We start from the raw sequence: 23,273 nt of genomic DNA on the forward strand, positions 1-23,273 counted from the left end.
TACATAGGGTTTGGGGGGTTTTTTTGAGTTCCTACAATTGTGATATTCCACACACAGTATGAAAACAACATTCACCTTACACTAGAGTTCTTTGCAGATAAGGAAATAACTAAACTGGTTGAATTCATAGGTAGGATGTTCTTCCTGCAGAATAAGAAACCTAGGCCTGGTAGATGACAAATTAATTACCTAAAGCAGTATTTTCTTGTTGAAAGCTCTAGTGGTAAGCATATACAACCTAATCTTCAGCTTTTGGAAAAAAAGGAAGAAAAGCAATCTTGAAAGTTTCTTTCTTCATTGACATTGGCATAGTTCATTTTGACTGGGAATGAGAGGGACTCCCACCAGTTTTATTTTATTCTCAGACCAATGTAACAACTCACCTTCTTGAGATTGCTTTTCCGTGGAGTGAAATTAGATACAGCATTAAACTAGATACTTTTTCCTTGGAAATGCTGTGTGCTCATAATTTGTCCATTTCATCACAAAAGAATACAAAGTTACCTGCTTCTGGTTTTATGCTCATAAATTTTACTAACAATACGTCACTCACATATTCTCCAGTCCCATCTCCTTCAGTCATTTCATTTCTTCAGGCTGACAAGTGAAAACAATAGAATTGATGAGATCACATCCAGACACTAATGAGTGCAATCTAAAGCAATTAACATATCCGTCTGGATGCACCTTCACTTCGGTTTGGATCAGAAACACAGCTTTGAACACAGTTTACTGGTCATCCTCACTTGCTGTGCCTTTATTCATGTTGCCCAGAGCTCTTGGAGAGTGTTCTTTCAGATGTAACTGCACCTGGCAGCTGCATTTCAAGGGGACATCTACCATCCTTCAACTGCTACTGAAATGTGCAGCAGTCAGATCAGCTCCTCAGCACCAACTCTCCTGTTAAAGAGGGCACTCCTACAAGGCTGCAGTTCCTATTAATGTGGACATAAGCTTCCACAGGATTCCCTGTGGAATTTCACTCAGTTTTTCTCTGGATGGGGGCAGAGACCTGTACCTACCACAGGGTTCAGAATACATGAAGTGACATGGCATCTTAGAAGCCAGCAACATTTAATACCCAGAAGTACAACATGGAAGTACTGCTATAAAGAAGCAGCAGTACTTCCTTTGAAAACTAGTTACCTTCAAAAGCTAGAATTTAAATCCTAGAATATTTGAGAAATCCTTGTTCATATGCCTCTAGCTCAACTGCAGATAAATTAAAACCTTTTTACTCCACTAGGTGGTGTAATTTGTCTTTCTGTCAAATGCAACCTTACAAATATTCACCCTAATTCTTCATTTCAAGATGAGGCCATAAAAATATCACCTGAAAAGTGAAGTGGGAATCTGGTCTACAAGGGTCAGCTACTTCATCAGGTCATGCTTCTTTGACGTTTTCCATGATTCCTTAGAAAAGCTTCTTTCAGCACAGGATAACTTTTCTTGTAGAACATTCCTAGATCTATGAAGGAATAAAGTAGAAACCCAAACCAAGAACGTCTCCCTCTATTTCCCCTTACACCCAGGCATGTTGCCTAGGTATCTAACCTATTCCTATGATTTAAGTCATGTATTTTCAACTGCAACATCTCTGGAAGCTCTCTCCTTGGCTTACCTCCCAGTTACAAGATGATGCAGTCAAACATATAGCTGATCTTTCTCGTCCATTTATGCTTGCACTTCCATGGCTATAGTTACATACAGAAAAAGCAGAGAATGCCAGCCTGCATAACAGGATGTATCTTAGGGGATATAGTCTGGCTAAATGTAACCCTGGTAGCTATAACCCTCTGTCTGAAACAAAAAAGACGTTGGCTGGTGCCATTCAACTCTTGGCTTCAACTGGAGTCCACATTAAAAGAAAAAAGAAGTTATGCCTGGACCATAGCTTGCTATTTAGACATTGGAAGCATTAATTTTCTTTTCATATTCATTGAACAACATCTACTGACACACAAACAAAACAAAACATAACAAAAACAACAAAAAATCACCAAAAATCCCAACTAATCTATGCAGTATGATCCCACGAGCAGAATACGCCTCTTCCTAGAATTCTGTAGCAGCTAAATCACCACATGGTCCAGCTCTCCCTAAAGTTTAGCAATAAAGAAGCCTGTAATGGAAGAATTTTTACAGTGTTTCCAGGATGTCTTGTAGGTATTAAGCTTAAATAGAAGCCGCAGAACTCACAGAAACAAACCAGCGTGGTTTAAAGCTCAAGGATGAACTGAACAAAACCCATCTGGCAAATTGGAGGAAGCTCAGCTGTCCTACCAGTTCCAATTGCCTTATGCTATCCACCCCCAACTCTGCTTGCTTCCAATGGGTACTGGTAACAGGCAGTTTTTAAATAAACACACCCACGAGAATCACAACCAAGGGACACATACAAGACAGAGGGAATCACGAGCTTTCAGAACAGAAACTTTATGGCACGTCCTCACAGTCTGTACACTCACAGTCTGCACAGTCCCTACGTTAATTTAGATTATTTACATATCCAGATCCATTTGAGGCCAGGCAGAGTAGATAGCTCTAAAGAGTTAAGTTCACCATATCTTCTCCAAGCACTGATTTTAAAATACAGGACTGCCTGCTGTGCACTGGAGGATTTGTTTCTGAATGCAAATATAACAAACCAATCATCTCCTCTGTGGATGATTGATGCATGAGAAACCTGAAATCCAGATCTACAGTTGGGAATGCTACAGACTGCAAAACTATCTGAAAATTTTCTGCTGCATATTTTTAGCTTGAGTAGAAACAAACCCAGGAATTTCTTCAACAGCTGCAGTAAACTCATCAATTGGATTTGTTTTGTAGCCACTTCTACAGCTCCCCTTACTCAGGGATAATATAGAGCAGGGTCCATATTGTATTTTGTTGACCAAAGTTTCCAAAAGTATAGCTCTTCATGTGGCAGAAAAATGGGTAAAGGTCCTTCTTGGTTGTACACACACCAAATAAAGGGCCATCTTAATAGCATCATCTTGAGCACATATTTAGCCATAAGAAGAGGAAGAAGAAATCTCTGCAATTGTAAATTTGAACATGCGATAATCTTCACATTAAGTGAAAGATTAAAGATTGCTTTTTGAAAATAAAGAAACCCAAGAAACAGCATAAGTAAATGTTTACCCATGCCCCACAGAGAAAGTATATGCTGAGTCCAATTGCTGATGTTGATGAATTTAAACCTGATATACGGTCTGCTGCAAAATCTCATACCAGGACACTTTTTGGTATGAGACACTATGGTATGTACATAGTCGATTGTAAGAAAAAAGCCCTCTGTGCTGGGCAAATATATTCTGAAAAATCAGATTAAGCATTTACAGGATTGAGGTTTGTGTTCCATTAAGTCACTTTTATGCCACATTAGAAAATGCCCCTAAGAAGTGGGTTTGAGGGATTAACAAGGAAAACTTGGCACAGAGAGATATATAATACTGGCTTTGAATCAACAACATAACTACACTCAAGTCTCAGCAAATGCAGGTTTTGCTGACTTCAGTTTGCAAATTTTGACAGCCAGTAGTTGAAACCTGCCCGCATAAAAATCCCATGCCTGGAATGGCATTGCCTATGTTTACACACACTGAGAAATAAGACTTGGATTTACAAAGGCTTGACTGAGTAACTTCTATTCCCATACACTGGGATGCCTGTTAGAGAAGGTACAGTACAGGACACTTGAGACAACAGCAAAGTATCTGGCCACTATTACAAAGCAAATAAACTTTTATTTAGATGATAAAGGAAAACATATTTGCCAGAAGAAAGATCTAGAGAGTTTTATTGCACCCCTGAAATGTAGAGAAGTCCCACAGGCTCCCTGTCAGCATGTCAGTGCTTGAGCGAAAGAACAAGCAGGTTCTTTAAATCACAGGCTAAAGTCACTATCTGCATTAACTGCACAGAGATTTCATCTCCACATTGCCTCCTGATTGATGCAGTCTGTGTATGAGGAAGAATCTAAATACTGGATTGCACATATTTGGCAGGTCTTGCACCCCTCTTCGCAGAGAATAGTTTTGTCATAACTCACAATATAGTTACTGTAATACTGCTCAAACAGCGTGCTGTGTGGCATAGACAACTGCTTGGCCATTTCATATAGACTTTCTGGCTTCAAGTCTTCGATGCCATAAGTTTTAGTCAGGATGTATTCTAATTTCCAGTTTGATTCATTTTTCTTGTTGGCGTCTCTGAGGTCCAAGTAAAACTGCCAAAGATCCTACAGTTAAAAAAAAAAAAGAAAAAAAGAATGAAAGAAAACATAGGCACTGCTGTATTGCTTTCTTCCCTGCTTCATTAAGTCTCTGGAGTGATATATTGATTAGGAAGCTGTCACTCCTCATTATTCACATGTGAATAGAAGGTCACGTCCCACCCCAAGAGCTGGGCTTTCACCCAAAGCTGGTACTCGCAGAGCGGTAATGGTGGGGGGATGGGGAGGAGAAGAAAAAGGAGCCACAAAGGCAGCAGCGGCAGTATTAGAGGTCTTTCCTGTCCAAACTCCACAACATTCATGTCTGCCTCAGGAGTGGAGCAAAAGGGTGAGAGCCAGAAGTTTCTTTTCTGTGGGCACTACTTGAGTGGCAGAATGGACAGAAAAAGAACGGCCCAGAGAGAAGTTAAGGAAAAGGAGGGATGCCGATGCAGGAGTGAAATCTGCACAACAAAGGAGCAGCCTGAATTAGCATGGGTCTCCAGAGAGAAACCCCAGTCCCAATCAAACGGCAGGGTGCATTGTCACTGAACTCGGCAGGGTCAAGACTTTATCCTGAATTACAGAAAGTCTAAACCATTCACAGCCAAGATAATTACACAGGATTCACTTTATCTCCAAAAATCACATGAAACTACAAAGTAGAAGTCTTCTACTTTTTATTTTCCTTCTAAATATATCTAACATTTCCTGTAAAAACTCTTTATAGGAAGTTTTGTGATTGCAAAAGACATCATATGATTAAAAGTGCTTTCTTCATCAGCTCTTTTACACCCTTTAGAAACATTTCATGGGCTGCATCCCAAAACTCAGGCTATCACCAGCAAACAACATTAGTATGTAAGCATGCCCAGGATTTAGGTGAATCTCTTTCACTCTTGCAGAGCTCCCTGCAAATAGTTTTAGGATTTTGGCCAGAAAAATTATGTCTTTGATCCTACATCATAAGACTATTTGATACAGACCAGAGAGTACTGGGTAGTTCTGCAGGCACAGAAAGACCAACCAAGTTATCTTTCAGGTTTCCTTTCCTTTGCCCAGGAAGAAAAACTAAGAGTAGGCACCAAAATTCCATCACCAGCAGCCATAATACTACAAAGGCTGACATCTTGCTGTAATTTTTACTGACACTACAATGTCTTAAACAATGTTGTAAAATCTTTACTTACCAGCAAGCTATAGTCAAAAAGATCATACTGATACAATCTGACACCAGGGTTATTGGACTCCGTTTGCAATACACTCTTCACTGGTGTTACAGCAGGTGCCACAAACAAGGAATTGACTGGCTTTTCTGTAGAAAAAGGGAAATTGAGGAGATAGTTTCCTTTCAAACTTTTCTTTTTCAAACAAATGTTTTTGTAGAGTACCAACACCGCAAAAACAAGAGTGACAGGCTTAAAGACATTAGAATTTATCTGCATCACTCTGAACTGCCATACTTCCAATGGATAGACTAAACCCTGTGCGGAATACTATGGTACCCACTCCAGTGTGTACCACTTTTTACACTAGAGGCTTCCCAGACAATTCAAATGCCTGTGCAAATTTGTAAAATGGTCTTGCCTATATGTGAAGTCTCTGTATTTTGTATAGTTCTACTAAAGAAATATTTGAAAACTTTAGTTGCTGTTTCTATACAGTATTTTACATGTTTCTTTATGTATTTAGGATGTTATCAGAAACACCAGGGTCTGTTTCATCACCTGACCCTTAGGAGCCCAGCACCTATTGTGTGAACACCAACCTTGACAGCAACTGAAACATGAGGATGTGAGTTTTATTGGGATAGAATGTGCAGGTGAGTACATTGGGAAGTTCTCTGTGGAACAAAAAGGAAGCCCTAACTATTCCCATCTCTGACACTGTCACAGCAGTGAAATCACAAGGTCAGCCTCCACATATAGGCAGAAGTTTTGAAAGTTTGGAAATCAGTAGATTCTTCTGGAGAAAATACAGATGAATTTTATGTCAGTACACTGGTGTTGGCTGCAATATTGCATTTATCTTGAATTCTCTAGAATTTTGTCAAGAGGAAAATGCCCTGAATAGAAGATAGTTTAAAACTGTACAGACAAACACAATGGGTATTTAATTGCTATTTAAATTTTGTCAAAAGATGCAAAATAAATAAAATAATTGAAAAGTGGTTACTTGCACATGCAAACTTTGATGTCAAATACTAAGATCAGTCTGTTCCCAGTGAAATTTGCAGTAGAGATGATGATTTCATGAACAAACGGGACAGTGTAAAAAAATACAGGTATAAGACTGCATGGAGCATCATTTGAAAGAAAAAAATAATGAAGGCAGTTCTTTCACTGGGCTGGATTATTTTTTACTAGAGATTAACACCATGTAAAAAGGTAAAAATTTGGAATAGTATTACTTAGTCAGCATTTTGGACATTGCTCATATGAGTTCATACAAATCATGGATGAAGAGCCACTTAACAATTGGGTATTTTACATAAATCAAAGCAATGAACCTTTTACTGTTCTATTGGGAAGAAAAAACTTCTTCTTTAGAGATGCTGAGTGCTCCATATGGCCATGCCCATGCTTAGAACTAAGGGATTTCAAAGCAATAAACAAAAATTTCAACGTGGGTGATTCTCTTGAAGGGAAATTAGCTGATCTAAGACATGCAACAGGCAGAGACTTTCTTTCCCCTACCTCCTGCTTACCCTTATCTTAATTAACTTTGAAGCAGCAGGGAACTCAGCAGAGAGGCACAGTAATGATGCAGGAAATACAAGTACATAGAGCATGTCTAGCTGGCCTGAGAACATTCCCTTTGACACATTACACAATAGCAACTGGCTGGTATAATTTGCCCGTGTCACTGTGAGAGCAGAGAGGAAAGACTAGAAATTCTTGTCTAGGCATAAGGATTCATTAAAAAAAAAAAAATAGGAAGCTTGGGGAGTCTCTGCTGACACCAACAGAAAAAGACAGTCACCCTTTCAAGGTTCTCTTTGGAAATCGGAGTGTGTGAGACTTGAACTCCTGCAAATAAATAACAGTATTTCCCAGTTTACTTTTTTCAATTATTTATAACACAGGCTGATTAGAAAGAGCATGCAAGAAAGTATTGATTTGCTTTTAATCAGGAAGGAAAAGTTCAAAAGTCAACAAGCATCATTACCTTCTTCATCCAGGAGGACCATGATACTATCTCTATGGGTATGTCCAAAAAACTGGCCCGCAATAACACTACTGTATTTGCGAAAAATCTTTACCAGTCTCTCATTGTAATACTCCCTGATAGCTGTAGTATTCCTTGCATATGGCAAGTATCCTACTGGGACATGACCTATTATATACACCTAAGGGATTAAATACAGAAAGCACAATTAGCACCTTCATTTGAAACTTCTAATCATAGCTGCATCCTAGAAGTGGTTACCACAGTTTCATAATAATGCTGCCTTTAAAAATGGCATTCTAAAAGCTGTAAATCATGACAGGTTTTTTTAATATAAAATCCCAACAGGAAAATTGCTTAAGTTCATAATATCAAGATACTATCTTGCTGGGGAGAAAAAAATCTATGCATGATTTTAGGCCCAAGGAAAATGTTATCAATTACTTCACATGAAAAAAGTAAGTTCCTAGGGCAAGGCTTATATTTTGGCATCTCAAGGGGACACAAGAAAAAAAATTATGTTTGAGCATTACAGAGTCTGCACCAGGGAGTCAGAGAGTCACCAGAAACATGGATAACTGGTTAAACCTCTCTGTCTGAGTTAGAGACTTAGCACCAAATGCACACACCATGCTGCAGGGTTTCCCGAGGAAAGGAAGTCTCTCCTTTCTCCTGATTGTATATATAATATTCTAAAATTGCAACACTGTAACAAAATGTAACCATGTTTCAAATTAAACACAGTTGCTCAGATGATGATCCAATCCCCACACCAATCAATCAATCCATCCATCAGGAGCCAACAATTTAAACCTTCACTTCAAAACCTGTGTATTAAAGGACAAGTTATTATAACACTCAAATCATAGCAATTACTGCAGCTTGACTAAGTTTTGTTCTGACAAACAAAACTAATTTCTAATTTCTATTTGTGATACCTTAAATTACATTACAATAAAATATGCTAGCTTTTGTCTTAGGTCAAGAGCATGTTTTAAAATAAAAGGCTATGTGTAAAAAAGGTCAGATACTGACTTCTGCAGTATTTTACATGGTAGGAGAGAAAAGGTATTTTACTGTATAATTTGAGAAACTTCATTCAACCAGTTTATTAATTGTTGCAGTAAAATGGGCATATTAAAGGAGGAATGATTAAAAAATAAAATTTTGAAATTCTGACTTTGTAGTATCTTTGGCAGCATTTTTAGTCTTCTAGAAGCATGTTTATACTCTCATTATCTCTACTTCTTCCTTCTTTTTTTTTTTTCAAAATTGAAACAAAAAATGATAGCTTTTGATCCTGATCCCTACCTTTTCCTGCTTTTGTGAAGAGGTTTCAAGTATGTCCTCCAGCCAGGCAAACTGGTTGGCTGGGTCAGTGATATTCACAGTTACCTTGTTAGGGCTGTAATATAAATTTGTGTTCAGACTGATTATCCTGAGTGGTTGATGGCTGTTACTGGATTCAAAGAGCTGTGTGTAAAAGCCGCCTGTGAAAATAAGACCAACATCATATGACAAATTAAAGGCCTCAAAGCACAACTTTACAATCAAAGCACACCACTGACAAAATACCCAACTTTCCTCTTTCTAATAGAATATCATGCTTATTCAAGCCACAGTCACCTTATCCCACTAGAACATGTTAACAATGTTTTCAGCCACATTTTATTAAAAGTTGACACTGAATTATTTATGAATTATTGCCTGTATTATCTTTGTGCTTATTTGACAGTATTTAGATACAATTATTCAACTGACATGGAAAAAGTGCCCTGTAATATTCCTTCCACTTTGACAGATATGGTAGCTGTAAAGTCCATACTTCTTGAAATACAGCAAACATACAGGCTCCTTCAGGAGGAACTGTTTAAGTTTAGAAGCTTTGCATTTTGAAAGTCATTTAACTTCAGACTGATGATATGATGAAAAGTAAGGATCATATTTTTCAATCCTTGCTCCCAAAATTCTCCATGGCATCTGAGCTTCTTCAATAGGTATAACTTCATTGTTCATGGACTTCAATAGAGCCATGGCAACAGAAGCATAGCAATATAATTTAACTGCCTCTTTGAGTTTTATTATCCTTATCCAAGTTTCTACTTTCACTCTTATCCAGAGTTTGCTCTCATTCAGGACACAAAAACAAAAATGAAACTTCCAAATCCCTAATGTTTGAGTGGATTGGAAATTGCATTGAACCTTTCAGTCCTTTGCAAAAAGGAAAAATTCTAATTAGGATATAATTATTCTGCCAGTTTAGTAAGTTGCATACAAACATTAATAGCATAATCAGCACAGCTATGTGTTATCATACCCTGAATAAAAATGCACCTATTCAGTATGCTCTGAAATACATATACCATTAAAACAGAAACAACATTTTAACAGTTTTTTCCCATCAAAGTAAAGTTTTCGTGTGCATCATATGTCCTCATCTAAAAAGTGTTATGAGGTCTTGAAAGCAGAGATATTTTACATGCATTGGTACAAAGTCAATAACACTAAACATGTTACAAGAAGTGATAAATATTGCAGCAGAAAGTAATAAATGTATTCTGAAATAGGCATTGCCATTCAAAAAGGTAAGTAACTTCTTGCAGGAGAAGCATTAGAGATAATCCATTGTTCTGACTCATCCTATGAGACTTAGCTAAACAAACAGCACAAATCCACAGAAACATTAATTCTTGAAGCCCTAGCTTCACAACGTATTACTGCCATACTTCACCTTTTCTGAAGGTATGGATTGCTTCATCATTTAGCCAAGGTTTCCAGAAATCTGCTACAGCATTGTAAACTTCACTGGTAGTTACAGGAAGCTGGTCCTGTGAGAGAGGAGAACCTGCCTAAGTCTTAGTATTCAGACACACAGACAAAAAAAAACACTAAATAATCCTGCCTCACCTCTTACATAACATGTAAATGTATCCAGTCATCACCAGAAGGAATTCAAGAAAGAAAAAAGACCAATTTCTGAATGTCTAGTATTGCTGATCAGGAACAAATGCCTAAACTTAGAACTGACTGCATGGCATTGTTAATGCATTATTAAACTAATGCCAGAAATGTGCTAAGCCTTAAGAATACAGTAGAATGGAAAACCATACATTCTGCAAAATTAATAAACATATCAAGTCTAAAAATAAAGTCATTTGGATTAATATGTTTCTTTTTCAATAACTTGGGTTTCATAGCAGCTCCCCAAAATGCCACTTCTGCTCTCAGAAACATTCTCGTGAAATTCACAAATGTTTTCATGATGTCTTTTTTTCTCATAAGAAAGCATTTAAAAGTGTACAAGAGAAAGTTTTGTCAGTGTTTTCTCCCACTGGCTCTAATTAGGACTGTAGCACTCTACAGTCTGAGCCACAGGCTGATGACACCCATGCTCTGATCTAACCCTGACAGGAAGATACCAGCCTGTCCTTGCCTTTCTTAAAATATCTGGAGTCTTAGTGCTAGAAGGAAAAAAACAGGGGTTGAAAAAATTGCAGTGCATGTTTTCTTAAACATAAAATTTGACCTTTCTAAGATCTTTGAAACTAAACCTATGTTATTAGAGGTTTAGGAAGTAAGTCTCTGTCTAGGAGCAGAGCAATCAGACGATGTCTGTTGAGACATTTGTTGATTGCAGTGCCCAGACATGAGTTGTTAGGACACACCTTCGAGCCAGAGCTAACAGTCACTAACAGACAAAAACCTGATTCCAGATAAGAGGCCATGTAATGGACTGAAGGTGCTTTGGCCCAGGAAGTCAGTGCTCTCTGAACTGCTAGAAGCAGTCTCAGGAATTGTCTTAAGCAGGAGCAAGAGTGTGAAAGAAGTAAGGCCGAGGTCACAATATATGATCTGAAAGGTATCCCAATGCTTGATCAACTTGAGTAGTAGTTTAACATGTTCTGCAAGAAAAATCACTCAGGACTGTTTAGTTGTTAAGCTCAGAACACAAGACAGCAATTAAACTCTTTGGTTCATGGTAAGTGCACAGATTTTACACTTGCTTTGGAACAGCCTACATACAGTGTGTGGCTTGCTCCATATCACTCCCAGTCCACAGGACAGTTGCCAACCATATCCATATGAAGAAAAGAAATGTCATAAAGAGCGAAAAACAAACATTAAAAAACTGAACAATCTGAAATGACCCCATAGCAGGGATTGTCTGATCCCATGCGCTTTTCAAACAATAACTGAAAAGCATGCCAGCTCTGCATATTAGTGAAGCATGCCATTTTGAAGTATCACAGAAACGCTCCTGAGTGGCTTTGTGCAGGGAGAACAAACAACAATCACCAGTTATTCCAATCACCAGCTTGTGTCAATTTTCTATTTGCTGCCCATCTGCCCCTCCTGAGCACCTTTTCTTCCTGTCTTTAGCTTTAATTTCACAAACAAAATTCATACTTGTTGAAAAAGTCCAAACATTCTTTGCTTACAAGGCTTTTGTAGGGTTTTTTTCCTCTACCAAAGGAGATCGCTGAATAACAACAATTCTCTGCTAAGACATTTTTAAAACTGAAACAAAGTGAACATGAAACACTTTGTGACACTTCAGTTCAGGTGTTACTTATTGAAATACTTTCCCAGTTCGTTTCTAGTGAATCAACCTGTCCCCATGTCCGTGCATATGAAAAGCCAAAGCTTTACCACCACAGTAAGAGCACCAAGGACTGAAGTCACAGTTTGGTTTGTGCACTCACACTTCCGATATACATCTAGTGGTTACTTTGTCTCTCACGTTTCCTTTGCCCTGTCTCTCAGCACCCCTATTTGGAAATCACCAACTCCAGCAATGACACAGGCTGTCATACAATCACCTGCTGCACCAACCTACACCCTGACAGGCCTAATAAACACCACAGAAAGCTGGAATACAAGCCTTGAGGGTGTGAAGGAGTGTTACTAAATTCCCATGAAGAATTTCTAACAAAATACTTCAGCTGACTCGCTTCACATGCCTTCTGATCCCCTCACATCCAATGACAGCATTTGCTTCTGATCCAGTGTGCTGCCAGATCGACCCACAACACACTTTAAAGGACAAATGAAGCAACTGTTTACTTTGGAGAATGCCAAGAACAAAATTCAGCACAGTCAAAGTGAAAAAGCACCATTCTCAGCTGAACATAACTAGTGAATCATCAATGTGATTATATCTGAATGATCAATGAGGAAAGAAAAGTAGACATATTTTTAATATCAATGGCAAAACTATGGGAACTTTACAAAAATTCTGCCATTACTTTAGCTAAAAAACAACAAAAAAAATCTAGTGATGCCAGCTGACAGACTTTCAGTAGGCCTTTGAGTAGGTTTTAAACTTACCACAGGCTCACAGTTCCATTAATGATGTCACTTCTGATAGATGTAAGTTACTGTATACACATACATGACATACACAGTAAGGAAAAGTATGTGTGTATTAACACGATGACATGTGGTGGTTCTAAGACATGAGGAATGATTAGTGATAAATTTGTGTGATCCCAGGACATGTACAGATTCTACCTGGCATCAACATTTCCTTAGAGCACAGAGAGCACAAAGAGAGTGATGTAGCTACTGTTCTAGAGTGGAACTATTTATAATATTAAATGCTAACTGAAGAGGTGTAGAATTTTGTTTCCAGAATAACAGTTACACATAATTAACTCTTATTTTTCAGATGTGCTTTCCCAGGAGTTAGGAACACACTCAATATGATGAACAAATTTCTAACTTGTTTTACCTGTGGCCAGTAGTCATGATTGCCTAAAGCTGGGAAAACCTGAAGATCTGGAAAGAAATTACGAATTGTAGAACTCAGATTGCCAATGATGCTAATGACCAGCTTCGTGGAGAGCTCATTTATGGGAACATGAGGAGGGCTATCTCTGAAAAAGGAAAAGGCTTGATCAATAAAGGTTGTTAACAACACAAGGAAGGCAAAAAAGTCTGCAAGCAGATCTACATTCTAGCATCTAACGTTACTATAAACCTTAATTAAAATCACAGAATCAAAAGCTCTCTGCAAAGGCTTTTGTATAAAAAACTACGAACAAGTAGACTTGTTCAGACAATGCCTATCCTATGATTCATATTTATCATAATGAAGATTTCTTAGACATTAAAGTCATCATTTTGAGCTACTGTGAAGTTTGTGTTATATATCTTTCATCATCTGCACCTCATTGTTAGTTCCTTTTTTCCCTTTTAACAATATCCTGTTGAAAATTAAGTACAAGATGGTAAGTGAAATAGATTGATCACTTGCCTTCATATATTTCTTAACACTTTCCCATCAAAAATAAGTGATATAACAAACAAACTAGTTCTCACACTCAAAAATACTAATCTCTCAGATTAATTATCATTGATGTATGCCTTAAGAAATTGTGTGATGGTAGAATTGAGAGTTCTGCTATGGCAGAAGGGTAAATCAATTCTATCTTTTATGAATACCTAGAAAGTAACAACACACAGTACTATGCCTTGATAGCACAGCACTATGAAGCTACTCCCTTTTACACTACTTTGTCTGGTCCCACTGCTGTGGCACACAAAGCCACAGGCAACACCTCTGTGAGGCAGTACTATTCAGCCCACTTTGTAATACTGAAGACTGGAAGAGGGAAGGTAAATGTTCTTACTCAACAGAGGCCTGCAGCGAGTCAGTTACTGCCATGACCTTTCCTTTTGCTTTTTCTACTTCCCACCCTCCTTGCACCATTTCTGTTAACTCACACTAATATAGCCATATGCTAAATATCACAGTGAACAGCCCAGCAGTTATCACAGAGATCAAAGTCTGTTCCTGAGGCCTTGTATTCTCACTCAGGCTTGCACATTTGGACAACTAAAGGGACAACTAGCATTAGTGAGATACTGAACTCAAATCTGTTGGTGCAAATACAAACTTGTGAGGTGCCACACTATCTGGCAATCCAGCTTTAACTACAGAGTGACTTGAACACTTACCCTGTCCAAATCATGAATGAAACCTGCTCTTTTGAATCGTTCATGAATTCAAATGCTGACAAAATAAGTTGATAAGGAGAATCACACAAAAAGTCTCCAAAAGGGCCTGGGTTGGAGGCATTGACTCCTTTGGAAGAAGAACAAACTTTGGTGCGATCAGGGGTAATGTGGTAAGTCGGATCTAAATGCAGGTCAGATACATGCCAGAATTGCCCTGTTTTCAGAAAACAAAGATTACAGGAAATGCATTATTTGCATTTGAACTGGATATACCTGGTAATGCCAAGTTTACTCCAGTTTATCTACTGTGACTCCTATTCAAAGTTAACAAATTGTTGATTAGCCTGCCTGATAAGTATGGGCAAGTTCTTCCTGAGGAGTCCTTCCCGTAAACCGCTTAGAAAAACTGAAAACAGAAGCAGGGGCATGGCTTTATGCTATTCACCAAAAATGAAATGGAGATTGGAAGGAACTGAAAAATCAGCTCCTTTTCATTAATAGCAATCTGGAAACTGGATAGTAGAGGAGGCAATATAAGGACTTCTCTACTCCATTTGAAAAGAAAGGGAGCTGCTTTTAAATTATTTTTCCAGACCTTCCCTGGCTGGAAGCTACTGTAAAAGATGACAAGAAAGATGTCTCAAAAGAAAGGCAAGAAACAGCATGTATGCAGAGACTAGGCTTCTCACCATAGAGCAGCAGTGTGTCAGACTTTACCTACTCACTACTTTCCAGGCTGACATGCTTTCAGCCACTGTGACACATGATTGTATCGATAAAGGAGCTGAGTATAGGAATATGCTGAATAAGATGAACGAAATCTATGTTAAGACTATCAACCGTCAAGTTTCATGTAAAATAAGATTAATTTCTTTCTGTCAGTTTCAAAGCACTTGGTAAAGGCACACATGTATCTGGGGCAGTGGTTGTGAAATAGGGACAGATTTAAATTGATTTTTCCCAAGGTTACACACTAACTCTACGGAGTTTTATTTCAGAAATCAAAGACCAGAGGTGATCTTCAAAATCTTAACAATTGTGACGCCTACCAACAGGAGACAAGACAAACGCCGGGACGCTGCTGCGTGCTTGTTCCGAGACAAGAGCGTGTAACAGGGAATGAGAGTTCTGTAGGAAACCATTTCGGAGCACTCACCTGCACGCACGGCCCGAGCAGGGATCAGGCCCAGCAGAGCGTGTGTGTTTGCTGCCAGCCCAGCACAACCCAGCACAGCCCAGCACGGACCCCAAACGCGGTGTTTGCAGTGCGTGCCTCGGGACACTGTGCCAGAGGCAGGGCAGGGCTCACCTCACTTCACCCGCCGGCCTGCCCGGGCAACTAAATATAAACCCCGTGTAACCCCCCGTACCTCAAAAGTGCCCTGTTGACTGATTTAGCAGTCACGTGTGGCCGAAGTCAGTTGGGACAGGGAATGCTACGGCAGCAGGTTCTGTGCGGGGAGCAATGCCAGAGGGAGGAAAAGGAGCCGCAAGCAGGGACCGCGCAGCCCACCCCCCTCCCCGCCGCCGGGCTGGCAGCGGCCCCCGGCCGGGCCTCCCTCGCAGAGCCGCCCCTCACCCGCCTCCCCCGGCCTGCACGGGCGGCCCCGGCCGGGCCCCTCAGCCACTGACCCGCGGCCGACTCACCGACGGCGGAGTGGGGCCGCTGCGGGCTGGCCGGCGCCGCCTGCAGCGCGGAGCAGAGCAGCGCCAGCCCGAGCGCCAGCCGCAGCTCCATGTCGGCCGTGCGGGAGCGCCCGGCCCGCCGACGGCTCCAGCGGCCGGGAAAGAGACGAGCCCCGGCCGGCTTGTGCAAGCCCCGGCGCTCCGCGGGGCCGCCGGAAACCACCGCGCCCCGCCCGCACCTCTTCGGGCCAGAAGCCGCCCCAGGCCGCCACCCCGCTGTCGGACGGCGGCTCGGGCCGTCGCCTTGAGCCGGCCGTGCCCGGGGTGACCTTCAGGAGGTGCCACCCCCGGGTCAGCGCCAGGGAGCTCGCAGGAGCCAAGCCTGGCCGCGGGCAGGGCTAGAATCGGGGCACCGGCATGAAGGAATGCTGTGCCCGACGCCCCACACCGGTCTCAAGCATCTCTTGGAAGAAAGGAAGGTTTCTCATAGCATACATGTAAAAATGGATCCTGATTATTTAAAAGGCTTTAAAAAACAAAACAAAGCAAAAACCCAAAACCACCCAACTTGATGAAAAATACTATCAAGGGCACGTTTAATACAGCTTAAGGGAACTGATGAGGTGTATTGTAAATACAAGTTTTCACTGCCAAGGCTTTCAAAACTGCTGTTTATTGAAGTCGGAGTAGTTCCATATAGAGGGAAGAGTATTTGGCGTCAGTTTTAGGAGAAGATCACAATAACAATGTCATGAATCCTGTGGCTACCCTGAAATGTCCCATTGCTCACTGTGCTGTTCCTGTCAGGGCTCTGCAAAGCTGTGTCAGCAGCAGCTGGAAGTCCCATTTGTCAGTATATTTCGCTCTTGTCTGCTCTGAGCAATGTCAGTTACTTCACAGGCACCACTTCTCCACTTTGCCGTATTTGACACTAATATTGTTTATATTTAGAATAGGCAAAAAGTAACTTTTGTTTAAAGGACTACTTTTCTTTTTTGTTTAAAAGTGACTGTAATGCAAAATATTTACCATTCAAGATTTGTTTGTAAACCAAGTCTTAAAAATTTGCCTCAACATTCCTTTCCTAGTATTTAAGAAAAAAACCTGGTTTTTTAATTCATGACCCCACAAATCATTTGTTGTGCAGATAAAGGGCAGTCTTGGGAAAGCAAGTCTGTTTACTCCAATGAGGTGGGAAAAGCAGCTGCTCCCAACTTTCTGAGAAAAGGTGGCTGGTAAGGACAGTCATGTGGCACATGCACCCACAGGCAAGCAGGCAGCAGCAGTGGGGAGGCAGTATTAGGTACTGAAGCTGAGGATTAAATAGATTGAAAAAAACAAATGGCAAAAGATGCTGCTTAAAAATAACTTGCTATTACCAGTGAAAGAGCCCAAAGCATAGAGAGTGGAGCTCCCTACCACTGGATCACAGCCTACTTTTCATTTCTCTGATTAAGAAAAGATAGCTCTTAGATTTTAAAAACTATCAATGTTCACCAAAATAAATATATTTATAAAGGTTTATAATGAAGGTCTCTGTCTTGTAGCTGTATAATGTTCCCCACAAGAGAACACAGACTTGAATATTAATTTCAAACTAGTTTTTGTGAAAAAAAATTAAAGCTAACAACACCGGATTTTAGATTTGTATGGGATAGATGCCAGTTATGTGTGAACTTTCATCAGATGAGTTACCCATGTTATCCTGTGAACTTTCATCAGATGAGTTACCCATGTTATCCTATCTATCCAGGGAAGCAAGAAGCCTCTTCCCATATCACGTGGCAGATCTGAAGGATGAGGCCCGGGAAGTTGGGCAAGATGCCCCTCCTGCACCTCTGGCTGCAGCCACACAAGCACTCACAGAGCAATGAGCAGCTAAATCCACAGCTCAGCTTTGCCTTTGTTTACAAGGCTGTGAGTAGCTCACCTCTATGTGGTTCTCAGAGTCAGTGGGTAGAAAACATTGTTTGGAGATTCTATCTCCTCCATGGTGTCAAAAATCTGTTTCAATTTTCCTAAGAGTAAGGCAGTTTTTCTCACACTGGTCTTTTAGGGATAAATTGCTCAGGCATAAGGTTTTAATTCCTCATTTTAAAAGCACTTTATTTTAAATTGCTCACAGTGCAAATTGTTCTCTCTTGTGCATATTAGCTATGAAACAACAGTTTTGAGAGGGAAGTGCAGTAGGTTCATGTTGTACTGTTTTCCTCCCATTGCTGTGGAGACTGATGTAAGGGAGTTACCTTGTTGATCCTTTCATCCTACCCTGTGAAAGACTTCAGTATTTTCATATTAGCAAAAGAAAAAAAACCAACAAAAAAAAATCCAAAAACCCAAACCTGTCAAAGCAAATTAAAAATTCTTTAACTATTAAAACCAAAACACTACAAACTCTGGAACACTGTCTGTCAAACTACTCATCTTAACCCACACTTAGTAACAAATATCCAGTGAAGACAAGAGCTGAAACTTATGTGAACATCTCACTTCTCTGTCTACATAAATACAGTTAAATTTAGATTTTTCCAGCAAAAAGCCAAAGTAAGTTTTTCATTTCCCCAAATACTCTACACTGCATAGAAAGGCTGCTGCATCACTGTGTGCCACATAATTTTCTGGCCTTTAGCTCAGAAAAAGAAACTGAACACCTCCCTCCAGGACACTGGAATATTAGCTGATTAAATACAAAAGAAGCACAGGTTCAAAAAACCTTTTAATTTTTTTAATTTGTTTTATCTGCATTCCAAAACAATTCAAATATTTACTGTAAAAAAAAAAAAAAAAAAAAAGCAAGTGTTTCAGAAATTTAATGCCAAGTTTAACCTGTTTCACTATACAACACAAGCATGCCAATTTGATGGCATGACTATTTTTTTAATAAAAAACATCCCCCCCCCCAAAAAAAAAAAAATCAAAAAAACACTTTATTAACCTTTCATGCCAGAAATGTGCATTTTAGCTACGGTCAATCATGGATAGGACATGAATCCATCCAGCTGAAGTAACATCTGGACAGAAGGCAGGTATGCTCTATGCTTTCTCATAGTGGCGAACAGCAACCACATCACCAAAGGTAAGAGTCTGCAAGTCCAAGGAAAAGACAGACATGTTAGAGGCAAGATCATTTTCCACAATGGTTTAACACATTATGAAATCCATGCTAGATCAAGGTTGGTTTACATTATGTAATTCATAAAAAAAACAAATAAATCTAGATTGACATTTTAAAGAAACAAGAAGCCAAACCTTAGCTATGGTTCCCACAAGAAATGATACTTTCTCCTTGCTGCTTTATCACCCAAGAAATGCCTAATGCACATTTACAAGGCAGCTGCTAGAAATGTAACTTACTGTTTATTTTTTTAAATATAGGGTTGTTTTAATACAGATTTAATACTAATTTTCCCAAACCTTATCCCACTAAGATGAGCAATCTAAAATTCCAAGGCCTCTATACTACTATTCGTAAATACAAACTCTAGGAGAACATGTCTTAAAAGAATGCATTCTGTACCCTGTGTAGCTAGAACTACCAAATACTCTAAGTCACTGCAGTTGTGTTCTGGAGGGATTTCCTGAAGTAAATCAGGGCACCTCATTGTATTCAAATTCCAAAGGACAATGTTTTCTGTATATGTGTGATTTGTGCATAGTGCTTCAAAAACAAAAGTATAGGTTTTCCCTTGAAACACTTGCACATTGTGTATCAGTATGCTTTAAAGTTTGTATTATTTGCAAGTCTTCATCCACACAGATACTCTGAAGTAACTAGGAAACAAAATAAGAGGTCTTCTCCAAGAACCAAGTCTGATAAATTCGTATAGCTGAAGACTTTTTTTTTTGGAAAGCTACAGCTCTGTGCCATGAAAAGTGCTATCCTGGACATTAGCTATAGTAACTTACAACATTTATGCACCCTATAGTCTTGTTTCTAAGAAGTCTGGAAAAGCAGGTAAATTTAAACTCAGACTTTTCTCCACATTATTGCTGTTTATCCTAGTTTTCAAACACGCTAGGATGACTAAATCCTTTATTTTTAAAAATGAAAATGCTGTTAGGTCCTGCAATATTGAAATTTTATTTTCACAGAAAACTACTTGTTCTGTGTAAGTAAATACTATTTATGGGTGTAGACATAAAACAAGTTTTCAGAGAAGTCCAAATTGCCACTGGCAACAGATAACTTCCTATCTAATCAAGAACTTTGTATCATTACAACTCACCAGGACTTTTTTGTTTGGTTTTTGTAAAAAGTCTAGAAAGAACATATATACTCTGGAAATCCACAGGCTGGCCTGCCTAAAGCCACTAGCAATTTTTAATTGTTAGTAAAACAAGACACAGAGCAAACCAAAATAAATATTTTTAAAATCCCTGCTAGCTTTCCTTGCCAACTTTTAAGAACTTTTAGTTTAAGAATTTGCCTAAGTCACAGCGTTCACAAAGTTTGAGGTAAGGGTAAGTTGGGAGTGTTTGTGGTACATGTGAATGCTCAGTGTGCTCCATACTTACCATTACCATTTTGCCATCCTTTATTTCTCTCACAAAGTTTGTCTCTTTGCCGTCCCATTTCTGTACGTGCACTAGCTTCTCTCCATCCAGGGTCACAACTGACTGTGAGATACCCAGAAACACAAAGACATGCCTTTATTTAAGGTACTTGGGATTCTGCTCACACATTCAGCATGCACTCTTCTATTGAATTCTCTTCAATAGATGGATGTGGATCGAGAATGATAAAGAGTCCCAGCCATTTTAAAGCCAAGGCTATGAATCATCCTCGTTTTAATCATGAAATCCACACAACTCTTGCTTGTGTTGAAGGATGAAATAGTTGTTTTCTCTGAGTTCTAATCTCACAAGAACTTCCTTCAGACGTGCCTTGGAATAATATCTGATGTTAGGCCCCCAAAAGTGCAGGGAAAGAGCTATCTGACTATTTTGACTGGGAAGGATTATGCCAAATGATGTTTAGCTTGTGAGAAAAGCAGGCAACTAACTCAATTGCCACTGAAAGACAGACAGAGAGCTGGCAACGCAATACACTCACAAAAGGCATGGTGTGTTTAAGCAGGCAGGGCAAGCAAGACTCAGTCTTGCCTTTTTTTCCCGCCCTTCGTTGCGCTGTAACAAGTAGCAGCAGAAGTTATATTTTTTCTTTTGACCTTACCAATGGCAGAGCCTGGGAGGCAGGGGAGGCAAGAAAAAGAGAGGCGGCAGCCGTAGTTCACTTACTTTGCAGTTTCTGTCATCGGGGGTAGTTTCATCAAATTCCTCTCCGAGTTTAAAGCTGATTTCTGTGTTTTTGAAAGTGCTTTGAGTTCTGATCACTACTTTGTCCCCCTCGGTGCTGATAATCACAGTGGGTTTAGTCACATTCCCCACCTGCCGTGTTGCAAACCCCACTCCTAGACCATTCAAGGGAAAAGAGAAACATCAAACTTCGGAATTTTTACCTTTTTTTTTTCCCACATATCGAAGTACAGAGATCTTTCACCCCGCTCTCCAGCTGCAAGCTATCCCTGTGAAACGCTGCTTTCTGCTTTTCTCGTGCCCCGGTACCGAGAGTCTCCGCCGCTACTGTCCGCCCCGCGGTAGCTCCGCGCCCTCCCTCGCCGCCGAGCACGGCAGCCCCGCACTCCGTCCGCGGTCGCTTCCGCCGCTCAGAGTTTCAATTCCTTATCACTCCAGCATAATGATTGCTTTTTTTGCTTGGTTGTGTCAAAGTTATCCGCACGCAGCAAGTGCTCGTCCTTCACACGCTTCCCTTAGCCCGGGGGCATTTCCCGGAGCCTCTCCCACACAAACACACCCGCCCCCCCAGGTGAGTGACTCGCATCGAATTAGCTCTATGGATAGAAGCACAGCCACCAAAATCATCCCCTCCATCACCACCGCTGCTGCCAATATCTCATCTACGCCTCTTACAATAGCGGGGAGCCTTTTCAATTTTTTTTTTCCAGATGGTGAAAAATTCCAGGGTATCCCAAGGTGCCGCCGCCCGGCCGTACCTACCCAGTGCCTTCATATACTCATCGAAGTTGTGGCTGTCTACCAACTTCCAGGTGGCGCAGAAAGACTCGACCATGGCGGCCGGCTATGTGTTCCAAGCGCGGTACCGGGAATAGCAGGAGCGCCGATGCCGCCCCGCCGCCCCGCATTTAAAGCCGGCGCCCGGCGGGGAGCCGGAGGCGGGGAGCGGCCGCGGTCCGCCCCCGACGCCCGCAGCGCTGGGGGAGGGGGCGCGGGGTGGCCGGGCGGGCGCTCGGCGGGACATGGAGGGGGCAGGGAGAGGGGCTGCCTCCGCCGGCCGCGCCACTCATCGCCTGAGCCGCCCGGGGACACCCCCGCCCGCCCCGCTGTCACGGGAACGCGCGGGCTGAACGAGAAGCGGGCTAAGTGAAAGGCTACTGAGTGAAAACACAGCATCGTAAAGCTACTGCAGAACGCCAGCTCCAAAAGTTTTCCCATGAAGATTTTCAAGGCCATTTTGGTGCTCGCCAAGTACAGATCCCTTTACCCACAATGGCATCTATATGGATGCTGCCTGAACTTGGTATTTGCTGTTCCTGGCCCTAAGGGCATCTTGGCTCCACAAGTGTCATCATTTGGAGGTTAAGAATGAAGAAAACCTTTTATTTTTCTTTTTTTCTTTTCCCATCTTCCTTCTAGTTGTTCCTCGAAATTTGTTGAAGGCATTAGGTGGTCATCTTGTCTCATCTTGAGTGCTTTTCAGAAAGCAGCCTGTCTCTGTGGGACATCCCATGGTGCCAGCTTTTCCTGACCTTTGGCTTGGATGGATTCCAGAATAGTGAATACAGCACTTCAGCTCTTGCAACAAAACTCAGGGACTGAGTGAAAGAGAATTTATGTGATTTAGGAACAAAACCTCAACAATTTTCCATCTAGTTCAGCCATACAAAATAGAAACAATTAGGAATACTTTCCTAATATTTTAAAACTAGTTTTTGACCATCATTTGCATTTCTTTCAGGCTCTTGTAGTATGGCATATTCTTTGGATGTAGGGCAAATTATATTTCTGGTGGGATTTTGATTTAAGCATGTCAGAGGCATTGGATGGGGCATTGAGGAGCCTGGACTAGTGGAATGGTCCCTGACCATGGCAGGGGGCTTGGAACTGGATGATCCCTTCCAACCCAAATCATTTTATGACTCTGTGATATTAAATTCTAAATTACTTTAGCAATATTAAGTGTCTCCTCTCCCAGTATTGACAAGAAAAAGTTATCTGCTCATACAGATTTTGTTTGCAGTAGCCCTGGAGCTCTTGTTTA

The 23,273-nt window shown here is 40.6% G+C and overlaps 2 protein-coding genes across 3 annotated transcripts; both read right to left on the bottom strand.

Annotated features, from left to right (window-relative positions):
* Positions 1–3,732: 3,732 nt before the first annotated feature.
* SMPDL3A (sphingomyelin phosphodiesterase acid like 3A) lies at positions 3,733–16,233 on the bottom strand. Of its 2 annotated transcripts, none has more exons than XM_005487756.3 (8): positions 15,995–16,233; positions 14,348–14,561; positions 13,119–13,263; positions 10,119–10,215; positions 8,699–8,877; positions 7,388–7,568; positions 5,410–5,534; positions 3,733–4,246 (listed from the first exon to the last, which is right to left on the bottom strand). In XM_005487756.3, the coding sequence occupies exons 1-8, from the start codon at positions 16,083–16,085 to the stop codon at positions 3,935–3,937; spliced, it is 1,344 nt and encodes a 447-aa protein (XP_005487813.1). In that variant the 5' UTR covers positions 16,086–16,233; the 3' UTR covers positions 3,733–3,934. The 2 variants fall into 2 exon arrangements, with proteins under 2 accessions (XP_005487813.1, XP_074394003.1); XM_074537902.1 differs by having other exon boundaries at positions 15,980–16,233.
* A 2,443-nt stretch (positions 16,234–18,676) lies between these two features.
* On the bottom strand, positions 18,677–22,150 carry FABP7 (fatty acid binding protein 7). The gene is made up of 4 exons (XM_005487757.4): positions 21,992–22,150; positions 21,212–21,384; positions 20,489–20,590; positions 18,677–19,057 (listed from the first exon to the last, which is right to left on the bottom strand). The coding sequence occupies exons 1-4, from the start codon at positions 22,062–22,064 to the stop codon at positions 19,007–19,009; spliced, it is 399 nt and encodes a 132-aa protein (XP_005487814.1). The 5' UTR covers positions 22,065–22,150; the 3' UTR covers positions 18,677–19,006.
* Between the last annotated feature and the right edge of the window lie 1,123 nt (positions 22,151–23,273).

Source organism: Zonotrichia albicollis, chromosome 3, assembly GCF_047830755.1.
Source record: "Zonotrichia albicollis isolate bZonAlb1 chromosome 3, bZonAlb1.hap1, whole genome shotgun sequence".
Classification (NCBI taxonomy): domain Eukaryota; kingdom Metazoa; phylum Chordata; class Aves; order Passeriformes; family Passerellidae; genus Zonotrichia; species Zonotrichia albicollis.